At 45.3% G+C, this 19,446-nt stretch overlaps 1 protein-coding gene and 1 non-coding gene across 2 annotated transcripts; both read right to left on the bottom strand.

Moving 5' to 3' along the window:
* Window positions 1-3,120: 3,120 nt before the first annotated feature.
* TRNAG-CCC lies at window positions 3,121-3,193 on the bottom strand. The gene has a single exon. It is a non-coding gene; the product is annotated as a tRNA-Gly (tRNA).
* Window positions 3,194-7,893: 4,700 nt separating this feature from the next.
* ZNF662 (zinc finger protein 662) lies at window positions 7,894-15,757 on the bottom strand. Its single transcript, XM_025272550.3, is given in 3 exon segments — window positions 7,894-8,639; window positions 8,642-9,100; window positions 9,102-15,757. Coding segments are annotated over 3 exon segments (1,074 nt in total). The 5' UTR covers window positions 9,315-15,757; the 3' UTR covers window positions 7,894-8,237.
* Window positions 15,758-19,446: the final 3,689 nt, after the last annotated feature.

Here is a 19,446-nt window from a genome sequence, read left to right as displayed (position 1 = left end):
GCTGGAGACGGCCTGGAGAACCTGCCTGCCTCAGTTTTTCCAGACTGGGGATACTGGTCACAACCACTAGAAAGAACAGGATGGAGTTTAAAGTCTAAAACCAGAGCTAGCAGAAGATCTGTTAACCTAACTTCTGGCCACATCGGTGGAAAAAATATTAATTTCAAGATACAGCACCCCAAGTTTCAGTGCAGCCCTCTTGATTTAGGCCAGGACATGGTATGCTCCAAAATGTCCTTTGTATACAGAATGGAAACTGTGGTTTTTCAGTTCAGAAGCTTGATAGGTGGAGAAATCAGTTGCTACTCCTAGGGGAGCTATTGGACACACAGTTCCAATAGCTGGTTCCAACTGGTGTTGGAACGATGGCCAATAAAACAAAGTCTCTAAGGACTTCCCTGGTGGTCCAGTGGATAAGACTCTGTGCTCCCAATGCAGGGGGCCCGGGGTTGATCCCAGGTCAGGGAACCGATATCCCACATACCGCAACTACTGAGCCCAAGAGCCGCAATGAAGACCCAGTGCAGACAAAATAAATACATAAAAATAAATAAATAAAACAAAGTCTCTAGCAGGCAGGAAAAACACCTAGGCATTCCACATGATCTGACCTTAAAACACAGGTGATATGGGAAGCCCCATATTTACATAGGTAGGGTAGGGGAGCCTGGAAGTTACCTCAAAGAGAGAGGAAGTTATCCATTGCAGAATCTGGGATTGAGAGCTGATTTTCATCAAATTTGGAAGGTATGTTACGATATGACAAACATCAGTCCCGTGGGATTCATGAAATTAAGGTTGCAGTGTGAAAGGCACCTATTTTGACACTCAACCTCCAAGCAGCTGAGATGGAATACAAAGGAGGAGCTTGTGTGGCAACTAAGAGAAAATGTGATATTAAGGTGCTGTCCAAGAAAATAGTGCCTTCAAATGTAAGCCAGGATCAGCATGATTAATTTTCAAATGACAGAAACCCAAAGCTACGTACTTTAACTAAAGATGTTTATGGGCTCACGTGACTAATAAGTTGAGAGGTAGGTCTATGTCAGGTAAGCTTGGGCTAGTGGCTCAACTGATGTCACCAGGGACCCGGGGTCTATTTCACCACTGTATTCTTAGTATTAGCCTCATCCTCATGATCCATATGCTGGACCCGGGAAGCCCAGACTTCCTCCACCCCAACAGAAAAGCTGTGGATACGATTCCAGGCCTTGTACCTTCTTCCTACATATCCTACAAAGGAGGATAGAGAACATCTCCAGTGGTTGTTCTCAAAAAGAAAAGCCTCTCTCTTTCAGAAAGCCCAGTAAGTATCTCTTCAGATCTCAGTGGCTCTGTAGCCAAGGGGATAGGCAGGTTAATGGACTTAAGCTAAACAGGATCCACTCGTGAAGCTGAAGGTGGAGACAGAGCTGAGCCGAGAGGATGAGAAACGATACTTACCCCCAAAACATTTGGGTTACTGTTCCCAGAGAAAAGGCGAATGGATGCTGGGAGCCGAATAAAAGGTGAACGTTACAGAACCCTGGCTGAGAAACCACAAGACGTGCTCGGAATTACAGATACTGATTTACACTTGGGCTTCCCGGTTGGCTCAGTGGTAAAGAATCCACCTGCAAATGCAGGAGACATAGAGACACGGATTCGATCCCTACATCGGGAAGATCCCCTAGAGCAGGAATAGGCAACCCACTCCAGTATTCTTGCCTGGAAAATTCCATGGACAGAGGAGCCTGGAGGGCCACAGTCCACGGGTGCAAAGAAGTCAGACACGACTGAGAACACATGAACATTTGCAACTGAGCAGCTTCCCACACAGGCATCTTTGTCACTAGCTCTGGGTGGCAAACAGGAGGGATTTAATTATTCATTCTGCCAAGAGACTCCTGGCAGGCCAGCTAATTTTCACTGTGTGAGAAAAAAAAAAAAATCTATTCACTATTTCACCATTTCCTCACTTTCCAGTCCTAGTTTTGAAATTTTTGAAGACAAAATTGTACCATAATCAATGACTGTTTTTAATATTTGCTAATTGCAATTTATTAGAAATTATCATCAATTTTTAAAGATAAACCCTTCTATTTCTCCAAAATTTAAGAACTGGGTACAGTCTTATATCTGTGAATTCAACCAATGGTGGATCAAAAAATATTAAAAAAAAAAATTTACAACTTTCCCCAAATAAAACTTGAGTTTGCAGCACATAAATTATATGCAAAACCATGGTATTTTCTTTTACTTTATCAGCCGTGCCACTTGGCTTGTGGGATCTTAATTTCCTGACTAGGGATCAAACCTGTGCCCCCTGCAGTGGGACTCCTAATCACTGGACCACCAGGGAAGTCCCCCATGACATTTTATATAAGGGACTTGAACATATGTGGATTTTTGTGTCTCTTGGTGGGAGGTGTTCTGGAATCAATCCCCCATGGCTACCAAGGGACAACCGTATTAATTTTAACCCACCTCTGACTTTGAGATGTGTACAGTGTCACTACAAATTGAAGGGTCTTCCATGGTACAAATCCTTCATCGTAGACTATGGAAACTTTGATATCGGCTCAGGGTTTCCAAGAGCTTGTCTCTGGGCCTCGGGTAAGGAAAAGACCAGTTAGGAATTCTCTAGGTAGGGGCCATCTATCTCCACGTACTTTCTTAATCCTCCTGCAACACCTATCTTTTGCCATGTTTTGCTCATTCTCTCATTGGGACGCTTCTAAAATCTGTCTTGTCATTCCATCGCTCTGCCTACTTACATTTCCATCTTTGAGTTACTAGGGTTCATCAACTCCCATGATGCTCTTCTGGAAGTCCAAACTGTTCCATTTCCATGGGTTCTTATTCCTATTCATTCTGTCTCTCCTCCAGTTTAAGGTACTGACTTCATCTAACAATATGTATCAACTTCACTCTGGGAGCTTTTGAATATTTAGGATTTTAACAATCTCTGTAGTCCTAGTTGGAAAGTCAACCTTATTACAGCTGCTGCTTGCATAAAGTATCCACAGGTGATGTTGCCAATTGCTCACTAACTGCCCTTTTCTTTTAAATACCTATTTACTTGGAGGTGCCAGGTCCATTGCAGCATGCAAACTCTTAGTCGCAGCATGTGGGATCTAGGTCCCTGGCCAGGGATTGAACCTGGGGCCCCTGCATTGGGAGTGCAGAGTCTTAGCCACTGGACCATCAGGGAAGTCCCTGATTGCTCTTTCTTAGCATTTATTCCTGGTGCTTCCACCCATCCGATTCCTTAAATATTGAGTCTTATTCCTTAAGACTTCATCCTGGGTCCTCATATTTTGCTGTACTCTCTCTGGGGGCAGTACTGTCCAACAGACCTTTCTGCAATAATGAAAACGTTTTACACCTACACCATCTAATAAGGTAGCCAACTGCCACATATAGTTTCTGTGTGCTGGAAACCTGGCTGTTGTGCCTAAGGACCTAAAATTTTAATTTAATACCTATATGTAGCTAGTGGCTACAGTATTAAATAGTGCAGCTCTAGGAGATGTCATTCATTTCTTCCCACAGCTTTAAATACCTTCTGCTCCTTTGACCACTCCCAAATGCACAGCTCCAGGTATCACCATCACTTCATGGCAAATAGATGGGGAAACAGTAGAAACAGTGACAGACCTTATTCTGGGGGGCTTCAAAATCACTGCAGATGGTGACTGCAGCCATGAAATAAAAAGACCCTTACTCCTTGGAAGAAGAGCTATGACCAACCTAGAAAGCATATTAAAAAGCAGAGACATTACTTTGTCAACAAAGGTCCATCTAGTCAAGGCTATGGTTTTCCCAGTAGTCATGTATGGATGTGCGAGTTGGACTATGAAGAAAGCTGAGCACCAAAGAATTGATGCTTTTGAACTGTGGTGTTGGAGAAGACTCTTGAGAGTCCCTTGGACTGCAAGGAGGTCCAAACAGTCCATCCTAAAGGAGATCAGTTCTGGGTGTTCATTGGAAGGACTGATGCTGAAGCTGAAACTCCAATACTTTGGCCAGCTGATGCGAAGAATTGACTCATTTGAAAAGACCCTGTTGTTGGGAAAGATTGAAGGTAGGAGGAGAAGGGGACGACAGAGGATGGATGGTTGGATGGCATCACCAACTCAATGGACATGAGTTTGATTACACTCCAGGAGTTGGTGATGGACAGGGAGGCCCGGCGTGCTGCAGTCCATGGGGTCGCAAAGAGTCGGACACGACTGAGCGACTGAACTGAACTGAGGTATGACCATCCAGAGCTTCAGTCCACATATAAAACCATCTATTTGAAATTTCTAATTGCACATCTCACACATAGTGCAAATGTTAACATTAAATAGAGTTTTAGATTTTTCCATCCCCAGACCTATTCTCATTCCAGTAAATGGCAACACTAACTCAGCTATTCAATGACTCCTCCCTATCCATTATCCTTGCATCTAATCCATTAGCAGTTCACTGATTTTTCTTTCCAAAATATATCTTCAATCCACTTTCTCTTCATTTCCATTATCAGCACCCTCTCCAGGCCACCATCATCTCCAACTTGGGCTGCTGGCAGTCTCCAACATGCTCTCTACTTCCACTTTGGTCCCCTTTTCTCTTAGTAGCCAGAAGTTCACCATCATCTTATAATAAGAATCAAACATGTCACTTCTCCACTGAACACCCTTCAGTGGCCTCTTCTCACTTAGGAGAAATCGAATGATCTGGCCCATCGATCTCTACAGTCCCAACTGGTGCCACACATGCCCTGATCATTTTGCTAAAATCTTGTCTTCTTGGACATGGCAAACTCTTCACACATCAGGTAGTCTGCACAGCTCTTCCCTCTCTCCATTCTTCCTGTTCTTGATATAAGAGGCTCTTTCTCATCCTTCAACTCTTAGCACTGATGTTACTCTTAGAACAGGCCTTCTGTGAGCATCTTTAGAAAGAGGGCCCCCCTTTCTGATCTTGTTCATTCTCTTCATAGCACTTAGCAACCTTTAATGATTTGGTTCACTTGATTTTTCTCGGTTGGTCCCTTTAATCCTCACTACATTAATATTCCAGGAAGGCAGGGCACAGGTCTGACTTCTCATTCCTTGGCAGGACCTGACATGGTGGTTTGCATACAGGCAGTTGCTCGGTAATATTTGCTTAATAAACAACTTGCCCAAAACACTTGTTCACGTTACCCATTTCCATTTCCTGGTTCTGTGTAGTACAAAACAAAATGTTTACTGCTTATTAGAGGTTCTCTAGCTGGACAATGTTGGGCCAAGTTCTGGAGTTATCAGTATGTTTGTGCTTTTCAGAAAGCAGAAGTCTCGTCCAAGCAGGCCTCTGGCTTCTCTTCCTTGCTCCTTCAACAAATTCTATTCACTGGTTGGGAGTTTATAAAAGTGGGATTCTAAATAGCAGTGGGGCAAACTGCAGTCTGGAGAATGGCTCTAAAGGTGGAGAATCTGGAATGGATGTTTCATCTGTGTTGGCCAGCGTTCTGCGTCTCTGAATCGGGCCTTTGGTTATCTGATCTTTTAAGATGGTTCATGCCATTCATTAATATCCTGCATTTCTTCACAGTTAATATTTTAACACCTTTTTAAAATATCGTCTTACTTTATAGACTCTATATCAAGCACAGTTAATTCTGGAATCCTTCACTGACCCCTTACTTGTTGCAGAGAATCTAAGCATTCCTAGCATTCGTCTTTGATCCTGGACCTCTGCAGGGCATTTGTGACCCTGATGCCAAGAAACTTGATTATATTTCCACTGCTGACACTGAGGATACCCAACAGAGTGCGAGCCCTCATCAGAGAGTGACCTTTTCTCCCTCCTTTAGGTGGCCCCACAGCTGACCTCAGGTTGTGGGTATGATGGCAATGAGAAGGGGACAGACAAGGAGAGAATTAGGAGAGTGTGCAGTGACAGGGGTTGTAACTATACACATTTTTATGAAAAAAAAAAATCCACTTTATTTACATTTCCCCAGAGTACTCTCTCATAATCCAAGGGCAATCAGGTCTCCCAAGACTGCAGAGCCCCAACCATCCCCACTGCTCCCCTTACGTCACCTCCGTGGTCTCAAGGAGGCTCACAACTTCTGAGGAACAGAAGGTCCTGGAGTTGGCAATGTAACAGCAATATCCTCATATCAAATAGTTTTAAGTGGGGTAGACTTACAGAAAGCAGTATTAATAATTACTTTGTGTGTGTGTACCCAGAAAGACACAGAAATAACGTATTATCTCTGAGGAGGACTGAGAGACAGGAATGACAAGGAACGTTTGAACCATTTCAATTTTTTTTTATCATGAGCATATTATATCTAGTCAAAAATAAATATGCTTCAAAATTTGAAAAACAGAAAGAAATGCCATGCTCCAGAGAGCCGTTTATAGCTGGACTAACAGGCATGAGACTATTAGAAAAATATAAGACAGCACATAATTAAATACCAACTTGGGTGGTACTGACTACCATTAGAAGAGGAAAAGAGGTCTGTTCAACAGAAGGAGCTGGGTCTTAGATGAGGAAGGGAGCCTTTTAGCCCAGGGAAACTTTAGAAGTAAAAACAGGCAAGAGTAGAAATGTGCGCAAAGAACAGTAGAGTCAACTGGGCCTGGTTCCAATCTCAACTCTAGAGTTTACTAGCTGACTGGACTCGAGTATTATAACCTCTTTCAACCTCATATTTCTCATGTATAAAATGAGAATAAGAATACCTACATTACAGGATTAAAAAAAACACGCTAGTAAAGTAATGCTCAAAATTCTCCAAGCCAGGCTTCAGCAATATGTGAACCGTGAACTACCTGATGTTCAAGCTGGTTTTAGAAAAGGCAGAGGAACCAGAGATCAAATTGCCAACATCCACTGGATCATGGAAAAAGCAAGAGAGTTCCAGAAAAACATCTATGTCTGCTTTATTGACTATGCCAAAGCCTTTGACTGTGTGGATCACAATAAACTGTGGAAAATTCTGAGAGATGGGAATACCAGACCACCTGATCTGCCTCTTGAGAAATTTGTATGCAGGTCAGGAAGCAACAGTTGGAACTGGACATGGAACAACAGACTGGTTCCAAATAGGAAAAGGAGTACATCAAGGCTGTATATTGTCACCCTGCTTATTTAACTTATGCAGAGTACATCATGAGAAACGCTGGGCTGGAAGAAATACAAGCTGGAATCAAGATTGCTGGGAGAAATATCAATAACCTCAGATATGCAGATGACACCACCCTTATGGCAGAAAGTGAAGAGGAACTCAAAAGCCTCTTGATGAAAGTGAAAGTGGAGAGTGAAAAAGTTGGCTTAAAGCTCAACATTCAGAAAACAAAGGTCATGGCATCCAGTCCCATCACTTCATGGGAAATAGATGGGGAAACAAACAGTGGAAACAGTGTCAGACTTTATTTTATTGGGCTCCAAAATCACTGCAGATGGTGACTGCAGCCATGAAATTAAAAGATGCTTACTTCTTGGAAGGAAAGTTATGACCAACCTAGATAGCATATTCAAAAGCAGAGACATTACTTTGTCAACAAAGGTCCGTCTAGTCAAGGCTATGGTTTTTCCTGTGGTCATGTATGGATGTGAGAGTTGGACTGTGAAGAAGGTTGAGCGCCAAAGAATTGATGCTTTTGAACTGTGATGTTGGAGAAGACTCTTGAGAGTCCCTTGGACTGCAAGGAGATCCAACCAGTCCATTCTGAAGGAGATCAGCCCTGGGATTTCTTTGGAAGGAATGATGCGAAAGCTGAAATTCCAGTACTTTGGCCACCTCATGTGAAGAGTTGACTCATTGGAAAAGACTCTGATGCTGGGAGGGATTGGGGGCAGGAGGAGAAGGGGACAACAGAGGATGAGATGGCTGGATGGCATCACTGACTTGATGGACGTGAGTCTGGGTGAACTCTGGGAGTAGGTGATGGACAGGGAGGCCTGGCGTGCTGCGATTCATGGGGTCGCAAAGAGTTGGACACGACTGATCGACTGAACTGAACTGAAGGAATGTATGTAAAACAGTTAGCACAGTACCTGACACAGAGTAGGTGGCTCAACTAAACATTGCCTGGTATGAATATGGCTGAACAGGGAAACCAGTCTTGCCAGAGTACAGGGTATTCACTCAGAAGGGGCGAGATAATACTGGATGTTGCAGTCCAGCAAGCTGTGGGCCATCATTTCATCTTGTGGTTGGGGTTCCTGTAGCATAAGAATTAGAAACAAATATCACCATTACGCATTCTCTATTGTTCAAGAAGGTGAGAAGTCGAACGGTTATAGGGTTTCTCTCCAGCACAGCACCTCTGATACATAATCAAAACAGAATTCTAAGTGAAGGCTTCCCCACAGTTGTTACATGTCTAGGGTCTTTCCCCAGTATGGATTCTCTGATAACAAGTGAGATGTGCCTCGCAAATAAAGCTTTCCTCACAGTCAATACATTCACGAGGCTTCTCTCCAGTGTGGACCCAGGGGTGCCGAGCGAGACCCAAGTTCCACATGAAGCCTTTCTTAAAGCCCTTACATTCATAAAGTTTCTCCCTAGTGTGAATTCTCTGAAGTTGAAGAAGGACTGCATTCCAAGTAAAACTATCCCCACATCTCTTACAGGTATATGGCTTCTCCCTGGTATGGAGAAGCCATATACCTGACATTGTGTATGGCTTGTGTTCTGACTAAAGCCCTTCCCACATTCCTTACACTCAAAGGGTTTCTCTCTGGTGTGAATTCTCCGGTGCTGAATCAGGTTTGACTTCCAACCGAAGGCTTTAGCACATTCTTGACATAGGCATGGTTTCGTCCCAGTGTGAATCCTCTGATGTACAATGCAAAGTGATCTAAAACTGAAATTCTTCCTACATTCCTTACATCCATACACCTTCTGTCCATTATGAACTCTCTGATGTTGATCAAAGTCTTCCTTTTGATCAAAACACTTGCCACATTCTTCACGTACATAGAACGCCTCTTCACTGAGGCTTTCCTGATGTACAAGATGGGTGTTAACATCGGCATCCTCTGAACGCTCTTCTACTAAGATTATCTCATCTTTGACAATCACTGCCGTGATGTCACGTGTAGTGTTCTCCACACTTGCCCTATTTAGGGTAGTCAGGCCATCTCCCTACAGTGCTTTTCTCCTCTTCACAGGTTTTTCCAAACCAGAATTCCTGGGAGCCACAGAACTGGGGTCCACTCAATAGCAACATGTGGTCCTGTGCCTGCTCGTGAATGTTCTCCTTCAGGATGAAATGATCTTTCTCACTCTTCAACACCCTCTGAAAGGAGAAAACAGAGCTGCAAATGTCATCAGTACCCATGACAGAGCGACTAAAGTCATCAAGCTGTATTAATATGTCAATTTTTTTCAAGTGCCACCCCAGTGTCTAAGCAGGAGGGGAGAATGAAGGTTGGGGAAAAGACTGGTAACACAGATGACCTGAAATTTGAGAGGAGTAAGAATATAAAGGACAGGAAAGAGAGGTTCAGGGAAGTTGGGATTCCATCAGTTCACCAAAATACAAAAACTTGTCACTCATTTTAAAACGTCAAGAAGAAATAGGAAAGACTAACGTCTCTGTACCTGCCCCTAGGAGCTGAAAGCCAGTTCATATAGAAAACTATCCTGACAGGATAGAATTTCAAAGAGCTGCTCCTGAGGTTGCGTTGGGAAATCACCATCTCTTACTTCCCTTCCATCCTATCCATCATAGCCTTCTCTTTTTATAAGGGTCAACAATGAGTCTCTCTATGGCACCCATAAAATGGCCTCATAGCCTCACTCAGCCATTTCCAGAAGTCACTTCTAACTCTAATGATAAACACCTAAGGATAAAACTCTGGTGATAAAAATATGTAAAGCACATATTTACAAAGGTCCACTCTAACAAATTCTTCAGAGTTAGTTAAGCTCTGTTTCTTTGTAACTCCCATCCAAGCCTGGAGAACTGTAGACCAATTCTACAATTTCAAAGGGGAACTGAGTAGGAACATGAGCTCCAGGAAGGGCTGCTGCAGGTCAGGGAGTTCAGGTTTTGCTCAAGGAAAAACCTCGCTGTTAGCTTTCTGTCTAAAGCAGAGATGGGAAATTCCCTTGAGTGGTGGCGAGTAGGTACTGAGATCCTGAGAGAATCTAGAGGACAGTGCGGTTCCCTCCCTACATCCATTCTCCTCCCCCTCCCCGACTAGGGAGTAGCCAGGTCCTTTGGGTGGGAGTAATCCCAACTCCAGCTTCTAGCATAGGCCCCAACTGAGATAAGCCAAGTAAGTTCTCCCATCCAAGTCACTACGTGAGACCCGTTCAGAGACCAGCAATCCAGGCCAAGTCAATCAATACACAGCTTCCCCCTGGCTACGGAACCAATTTAGAGCCAGCATAAGACTAAAGATGGTGAGTAGAGCAACATGTGGACTGTGACTCACCATGGTTAAAGCCTAAGGAAGGCCTGCCTTGTTCCTCCCCCTGGGTGCGAAGAAGCACAGTGCTGGTTACAACTACCAATCACATTACAGCCCTGAGAGGAGCCAGACTGGAGACAAACTAACATATGAGGAGACAGACTAGCAGAGACTGAAATTCTGATCAAAATCTATGGACTTTCCAATTACACAAAACAATAAATTCCTCTTTATTATTTAACCCAGTTTGAACTGGGCTATTACTTGCAATCAAGGGTCTCCTAACATGGAAAGACTTTCAGACACAGCAAGGAACTGTGAGAATGGGAAATTGGAGAGCACAGCTCAAGTCACACTGTGTCCACGGAACAGCTTCTGTGGGAAAAAGATGAAGCGGGCCCCGGGAGGCAATAAAAGGACATAGTTCTTAGTAGGAAATCAGGAGCAGGGAAGCCCTGTGTTGGGCCTAGACAAATGCCAGGGCTTTCCTGCCAGAAATCCCTGAGGAACAGGAACTATCTGGCTCAGGCTTATTTAGACTGCTTGATTTCTAATGATAAAAATGGCCATGATACCCTCAAAGGGCAGTCAGAATCTTCTGCTGGAAGATTATAAGCAGCCAGGATAGTTAAAAAAAAAAGCAGGGGGGCACCTCAGATCAGAAAGCAAACAGAAAAGTAGTCAGGGAGTGAAGATAAATGGTGATCAGATGTAAGCAGATGGCACAGAGAGGAGCCAGGATGAATGAAGCAAGGACTCAAGAAGACGGAAAACCATGGGAACACAGAGGAAAACAAGGGATCCCACCGGCGTCTATAGCAGTAGGTTAAGAGAACACATACCTAGGACAACTTAAAGATCAAGACAAGGGAACTGCTCAGATGACTGGCACGTGTCCTCACTCACCTAGGAAGATGCCCCTCGGGCTCTCTCCATTCAGACCTTCCGGAGAAGCCAAGCTCCAGGGTGTTCCCCCTCACTCCAGCTGGAAAATCAGAGCCGGTGTAGGAAATGGACACGCTGCCCATTGGGAAGGAATCGGGACAGGCAGGTAAGCAGGGTGACACAGAGCAACCCCAGGGCTCCTCCCAGGCCTATCTTCAGGGGTGGGAGGGGAAAGAAGGGAAATTACTAGGGGGAACAAGAAAAGAAAATCCAGGGAAAGGGGCAAGGGTACTCAGGTGAGAGGGGCCCGGAAGCTCACAAAGGTCAGGAAGCAGAGAGGAAGGGATGCTCGACAACAGCGTGAGTCAGCAAAGAGATGACTTCCCTCATCGAGAAACTGGGCTTTCTTGGGCACTCCCTCTCTAGAGCTCTCTAGTCCAGATGTCTGTATGAGGATGCTTGCTATTGGGCTGCGTCTCCCAAACTGAGGTGCTGGGGAACTGAGGATTCAGAGAGGTATCAGGAATCGTCTCTTCGTCTGTTGTACCCACAGCACATGGGTTAGAAGGTCAGAGGCTCTCAGTCGGGAGTAGGGATGTCCTATATGAGACCCAAATGGATGCCAGGACTTCCTGCTTCGCAGCTACCACTAAGATTGTGTCATTAAGAGTCCAGGAGCCTGAAGGTGCCACTCAGCTGAGGGTTAGTTACCAAAGACTACTGAGCTTTTGAGGAAGAAGGAGCCAAGAAATCCCAAAGGGTTGAGGCAGAGTCCAAAGGGAAAGATCCTTACCCAGGGAAGCCACAGCCCCATAATTCTCCAGCATCACCTCCCTGTACAGGGCCCTCTGAATAGAAGCCAGGTGGTCCATTCATTCTCAGAGAAGTAGACGACCACATCCTCAAGGGTCACTGACTCTTGAAACAACATGTGTTTATATGCCATAGGACAGTCCGAAGACCCGGGCCTGGAGTCAGGGTAGACGAGGCACTAAGAGGTACTGGAGAGGATGCCCACTGAGTTTCTGGATTCTGAATGTTGAAGGAAACTCTCAGCAGATTTTTGCCCCCTACTTATAAAGATACAAGGGGTCAGCCACCAATCTTCTCACGTCTCTTCATTTTCACTTTGGCAAACATTCTCTCCTCTTCTTCATGAGCCTCTGCAAGTTTTCCCTTTTCATTCCCACATGAGCTCTGGGAGCCATCCTTTCTCCACCACGTGTCCTGTTCCTTCAGATGTCACCAATCCTTGATAACAAGAGCAACCACCACTGATCGAGCCTGTGCCAAGCACTATACAAATACTACTTTGAGTATGTCTCACGGCCTATGAGGAGGGTATCAGATCCATTTTATGGAAGAGAACCTGAGGCTCAGAGATTAACTCTCCCCAGTTTACAGAGTTCTGAGACAGAACTTAGGCCCGCCTGGCTCTCTGCTCTCGCCTGCCATACACACTGCCTCCCACCCTCACTCCTGCCAGCCCTGCTGCTCCGCGTGGGACTCTCGCTCTTCCCTCCCTCCCAGTCACTTCCAGCAGCCAAAGAGGCAGCTAGGGACACCTCAGACACTCAGGCTGCTGGAGAGGCTCGACTCAAAAGGGCAAAGCCCAACTGTGACTACTCCCTGCACATTCCCAGCCGATACACTCCCTAACACACTCAAAGACTTCGGCTGGCTCACCTTTGCCTACCCAAAAAAGTCCAAGTCCTCTGCCATGCAGACAATTCCAGTCACCATTCAGGGACCCAGCTGACTTCCCAAGGGTCCTCTCCTGCATGACCACCCTCAGGCCCAATCCTGTCACCATTTGGTTCTGAACCCAAACTTTTTCCTTGTCCAGCTCTGTGCCCTTAGAACTGCAGCCCCTGGCCCCCAACCCTGCCTGAAGATCCAGATCCTCCCTCGTGTTCATCTAAAAGTGTTAAGTCAAAGTGTTAGTGGCTTAGCCATGTCCGATTCTTTGTCACCCTATGGACTGTAGCCCACCAGGCTCCTCAGTCCATGGGGATTTTCCAGGCAAGAATACTGGAGTGGGCGGGCAGCCATTCCCTACTCCAGGGTATCTTCCCAACCCAGGGATCAAACTCAGGTCTCCTACACTGCAGGCAGATTCTTTACCATCTGAGCCACCAGGGAAGCCCGTTCATCTCAAGACCCACCTCAAACAAAACCAGCTCTGTAAAACCAGTCGTGGAAGTTCTGGCGGTTCATCGCGGCGCACAGCGGTCTGTGGACACCTCTACCCCAGCATTGGCTCAGGCCTGGGCATCTGCTTCCCCTGCCGCCACAAGCCTGGGGGATGCCGCATCCACTCTGTCCCTGCCTGTTCCTCGGGTCCCTCCACTCAGGACTGTATCCCAATTTCCTCGTCACCGCACTGCCTGCTTTCCACCCCTCATCTGGGCCTATAGCCAGCTTCCTGGCATCGGCTCACCTTTGACAACGTGGGCTGTCCTGGCAGCAGGTTGAGCGCTGGGCTGAAACGGGCCCCACTTCCCAGGGCCACCGGCCGCTTGCTGGGTCAGACCGGGGGTGGCCAGGTGTCTGGGAAGAAGGCTCCAGAACCGCTCGGGGCTGACATACCAGCCATCGGCCCGGGAGCGGACCTGGAAAGACGCAGGCCTCACGCCCCCGCCAGCCCCACGTGCAGCTCTCCACGTTCTGTGTTGGCCAGATTGCTTCACGCAAGAGGTGGAGGCTGGCGCACTCCTGCCATTCCGGCTTCTCTAGGATGGTGGAGGGCTCCGCGACTCTGTGGTCCTCCACCGTGAGCAGTAGGAGAGGAGAGGGGCCCAGCTCTCCCAGAGACACTGACGCTGTAGAATTCTTCCCTGGCCCTTTTCTTCCCACTTCTCCACCTTGTTGCACCTTTGCAGGATAGATGCTGATACAAGATAGTCCACACTTCCTTGATTAGGCCTGTTCACATATCCTACTGTGTCCTGGATATGCTCACCTCTGTGTCTCTAATATCTGCCCCAAATCTAGCACTTCTTAGGACCCAATTTCTTCAAGTGCCATAGAATGTCCGTTGAATAAAAGGATGATTACATGTTGAGCCAGTTTTTCAGTTGAAGTAATGCCCCAAAAGAGGAAATGACCTACCTACAGTCACAGAGTATGCCAGGAAGATAAGCTTTTAAAGAAAGTGGTGGAAATAAAGGAAAATCTCAGAGATGAGAACAAGCAATGGCTATTTATTCAGAGATCAGCCGCCATACTTCCATTTGGCAGAGAAGTGGAAAGTTTGATAGCAGGAAGAAAGGAAGGCTTCAAGTATGTGCTGATTAAAGATTCTAAGTATAAGGCCTTACTAGAAGCAAAGCATCTTATGTGATTGGTTGGGAGGCATTATTCAGACTCGGGCTATTTAGGGATGATTACTACAGGGGTTACTTTGGCTTCCTGGACCGATTGCTACAGACAGTAGTTTGACCTCTTGGATTGATTATTGCTAATAGTGCATTGGTTTTCTGGACAGGCTGCTGCAGATTGAGAGTCAGAGTTCTATTTTTCTATATGGTCTGGCCATTGTCCATGTGTATATTCAGTCTCTAGAGTGAACAAAGTAGGAAGATACCTGCTTCACAGGAATTCAAAATCAGGTTCCGGTACCTCAGGGACTGGAGCTTACAGATACCATACCTACAGAAAGTTACAAAGAAGCCCTCATATGAACTCCCAGGTTTATTGGTTCATTGGTTGGTTGGTTGGTTTCTAAGAGAATACTGGAGTAACTCATAAAAGACAATAGCTGATAGTCTGCAGGTACTGAGAAAGAAGCAAAGACTCTTAACTTGGGGAAGATCACTATGAAGGGTGAGCATACAACAATTTGATATATGTTAACCCCATGATTTTCCTCAGGATCAGCTGGAGAAAACTGAACTGGTGACAAAACAATTGTGGGAGTCGTAGCTCAGAATAAGGAGCCCTCAAATACCTGATTTACCAAGTTGTGGTCCACCTGAAAAGAGGTATCTATGGCTATGATCAGTGTTTGGTTTATATTTTTTTTTAGAAAATTAAAGAGGCAAGGAAGAGTCTATCACATTTAATCCCATATTTTTACTCTATTATTCTTCTGTCAAACACATGGCAGCAGGCAAGGTCAAGGCCAAGTCCTAACTGATTTGGCCAGTAAAGATAGTCTGTCATTCTGAGATTCATATAATGTATTAATTACAAAAACAGCAAAAGGAAGAGTAGGCAAACATCCCAATCCCCCAGGTCCTTGTCCCACACACCAAAAACAATGACATGAAAACAAAAGGGGGCTGGATGACCGCAACATGGGTTGTGGGATACAGGCTTGCTGAGGAGTCAATTTTAGGCTGCAGCTAAACAGTGTTATATTGTTGTTGTTCAGTCGCCAAGTTATGTCTGACTCTTCGCGACCCCCATGAACTGCAGCACTCCAGGCCTCCCTGTCCCCGACCATCTCCTGGAGTTTGCCCAAGTTCATGTCCATTGATGCCATTCAACCATCTCATCCTCTGTCACCATCTTCTCCCTCTGCCTTCAGTCCTTCCCAGCATCAGGGTCTTTTCTAATGAATCAGCTGTTCATATCAGGTGGCCAAAGTATTGGAGCTTCAGCATCAGAACTTCCAATAAGTTTTCGGGGTTGATTTCCTTTAGGATTGACTGGATTGATCTCCTTGCTAGTCAAGGGACTCTCAAGAGGCTTCTCCAGCACCACAGTTCAAAAGCATCAATTCTTCAGCGCTCTGCCTTCTTTATGGTTCAGCTCTCACAACTGTACATGACTACTGGAAATTACAATGTTATAGTCTGAAGTTAAACCAGAGAAGAGTGGGAGAGAAAGCCTCATTACTTATCAGAATCTGGGAGGCAATGAGAAACTGTCTCATAACAGCCTCCCACAGGGACAGGGACAGAAATGGGAGATGGCCTGAAAAGCTTGTAAAGATCCTCTTTTGTTCTGGAAGGATCACAAGGTGGTCTGCCAAGACTCAGATTAGCTATAGTTCAAGGCTTTGCCTGCATGGCCTATATATTGGCCAAACCAATAGATATGAGTGAAACTGCCAGAGCACCATGGTAGAAGCAATTCTCCTACAACTTTACCTCCTAACTTTTTGCCATGCAACGTGTGCAATTTTAGTTCCCTGACCAGGGATCAGACCCACACCCCCTGCATTGGAAGCATGGATACTTACCCACTGGACCACCGGGGCAGTTCCTAACTCCTTACTTCTAACACATAAAGAATTCTCAGAAGCATGTCACCACGTAGGTCACCAGATACTCTAATTCATTTTACTGAACGAGGATTGGGCCAAATATATTCCATTTGTCTTAGGCAGCACTGGACAGGAGTGACGGTGATTGTGACTCGCAGTAGTATAACCAGGCTTACTGTAGGAAAGACCATGGGGAAGCTCCACATCCAGAACTAAATGTGTCATTAATCCATGTGGGGCAAGAAAAACTGGCAATGGCACATACCTCAGCTAAACTGGCCAGTGAGAAATCCAGGGCAATACAATTGTCCATCATCATTCATGCTAGAGAATTTAAGAAAATCAGTGATCTGTGAAAAATGTACAAGAGACTCCAACAGTAACATAAAGCTAAAGGGAATTATGTCAATGTCTAGAAAGTTAATTCTGTTCTGCTGTTTTTTTGATGAGGCTGTTCCTTTCTGGAGTCAGTGGCTATTGGGAGGATTCTGAGAACTTTTAAACTAAGATCTGGCCAGCAGTCAAATTGAGGGTAGTGGTAAAAGCCTGGGTTAAATTGGCCAGATATTCTACAGACAAAAGCTAAGCTAGATTAATTATCTCTGCCTCTGCTCCTGACTTCCCAGAGTCTAGGGTGTTTTTGCCTTACAAACTAGAATTGTTTCTCTCCTTCCACAGCCATAGAATCATTACATCTAGTCTCTGGAACAATCACTTCACCTTTTACCCAATCCTCCCCACGTCTTCTCACACTATATGCTACAGCTCATCCCTAGGTAGCTAAGAAGTTCCTTTCTTATATAATGTATAATACCCAAGACCATCTACCACCCTGTGACATGTGGGCCATGCCAAGACCACATTAGAATTATCACCTTGTAAATTCTTGATTACTCTTTGTGACCTCATGAATTATATAGTCCATGGAATTCTCCAGGCCAGAATACTGGAAGGGGCAGCCTTTCCCTTCTCCATGGGATCTTCCTGACCCAGGGAGCAAGCCCAGGTCTCCCGCATTGCAGGCGGATTTTTTACCAGCTGAGCCACCAGGGAAGTCCAAGAATACTAGAGTGGGAAGCCTATCCCTTCTCCAGGGGAATCTTCCTGACCCAGGCCCAGGAATTGAACTGGGGTCTCCTTCATTGCAGGTGGATTCTTAACCAGATGAGCTACCAGGGAATCCCTACAATTATCTATAATTGCCCAAATCTAATTACATCTGTAATTTTTCATCTGAGTACTAATTTCACTATATGCCGTAAACTTTGGTTTTCATTTTCATTCACCTCAAGGTATTTTATAATTTCTCTAGTAAATCCTTCTATCAGGAAAGCATTAGGAAGCTTGTACATAGATTCTTGCAGACTCCATGTTTGTCTTTTCCCCTGATGATTTGGCTATGTATCTTTAATACACCACTGTAATAAATTTCAGTTATGAGTAAAACTATAGGCCAAGTCCTCTGAGTTCTTCTAGGCAATTCTCTGCATGTGAAGGTGGTTCTAGAGATCCATGACGTGGGTCATGGGAACTAGACTGCATAACAGATGTTAAGCATTTCGCTTAATTCCTGGCTCATGGTAAATTCTTAATATAAAAATGGTAAAAATCTTAAATGGTAAAAATGTAAGCGGTCATGGTGGCAAAAGGCATGACCAGCAGAGGGCCATGAACAGGACAGAGACCCAAGCTCCCAGATTTACTGCCATAGAGTGCCTCCAGACTGAGGACCCCCAAAGCGCCGACCTAAAGTCGCCATTAAGCGCAGGGCAGGGCAGCGGAAATGTGTCATCGGCCTTCCAGCCCCTAGGCCCGAGGTCCCTCTAGCGAGCCCAGAGGACACCTCTGCAGGTCGTTGATCCTCCCAGTTCAGTTCAGTTTAGTCGCTCAGTCGTGTCCGACTCTTTGCGACCCCATGGACTGCAGCACACCAGGCCTCCCTGTCCATCACCAACTCCTGGAGTCTACTCAAACACATGTCCCATTAAATCAGTGATGCCATTCAACCATCTCATCCTCTGTTCTCCCCTTCTCCTACTGCCCTCAGTCTTTCCCAGGATCAGAGTCTTTTCAAATGAGTCAGTTCTTCGTATCAGGTGGCCAAAGTATGGGAGTTTCACCTTCAGCATCAGTCCTTCCAATGGATATTCAGGACTGATTTCCTTTAGGATGGACTGGTTGGATCTCCTTGCAGTCCAAGGGACTCTCAAGAGTCTTCTCCAACACCACAGTTCAAAAGCACCAATTCTGCGGCGCTCAGCTTTCTTTATAGTCCAACTCTCACATCCATACATGACCACTGGAAAAACCAAAGCTTTGACTAGATGGACTTTGTCGACAAATTAACGTCCCTGCTTTTTAATATGCTGTCTAGGTTGGTCATAACTTTTCTTCCAAGGAGGAAGCATCTTTTAATTTCATGGCTGCAGTCACCATCTGCAGTGATTTTGGAGCCCCAAAAAATAAAGTCTGACACTGTTTCTACTGTTTCCCCATCTATTTGCCATGAAGTGATGGGACCAGATGCCATGATCTTTGTTTTCTGAATGTTGAGCTTTAAGCCAACTTTTTCACTCTCCACTTTCACTTTCATCAAGAGGCTCTTTAGTTCTTCTTCACTTTCTGCCATAAGGGTGCTGTGTATCTGAGGTTACTGATATTTCTCCCAGCAATCTTGATTCCAGCTGGTGCTTCATCCAGACTGGCATTTCTCATGATGTACTCTGCATATAAGTTAAATAAGCAGGGTGACAATATAAAGCCTTGACATACTCCTTTCCCCATTTGGAACCAGTCTGTTGTTCCATGTCTGGTTCTAACTGTTGCTTCCTGACCTGCATACAGATTTCTCAGGAGGCAGGTCAGGTGGTCTGGTATTCCCACCTCTTTCAGAATTTTCCACAGTTTATTGTGATCTACACAGTCAAAGGCTTTGGCATAGTCAATAACGCAGAAGT

The sequence above is a fragment of the Bubalus bubalis genome, chromosome 21, assembly GCF_019923935.1.
Source record: "Bubalus bubalis isolate 160015118507 breed Murrah chromosome 21, NDDB_SH_1, whole genome shotgun sequence".
Taxonomy (NCBI): domain Eukaryota; kingdom Metazoa; phylum Chordata; class Mammalia; order Artiodactyla; family Bovidae; genus Bubalus; species Bubalus bubalis.
This window is presented reverse-complemented; position numbering and strand designations above follow the sequence as displayed.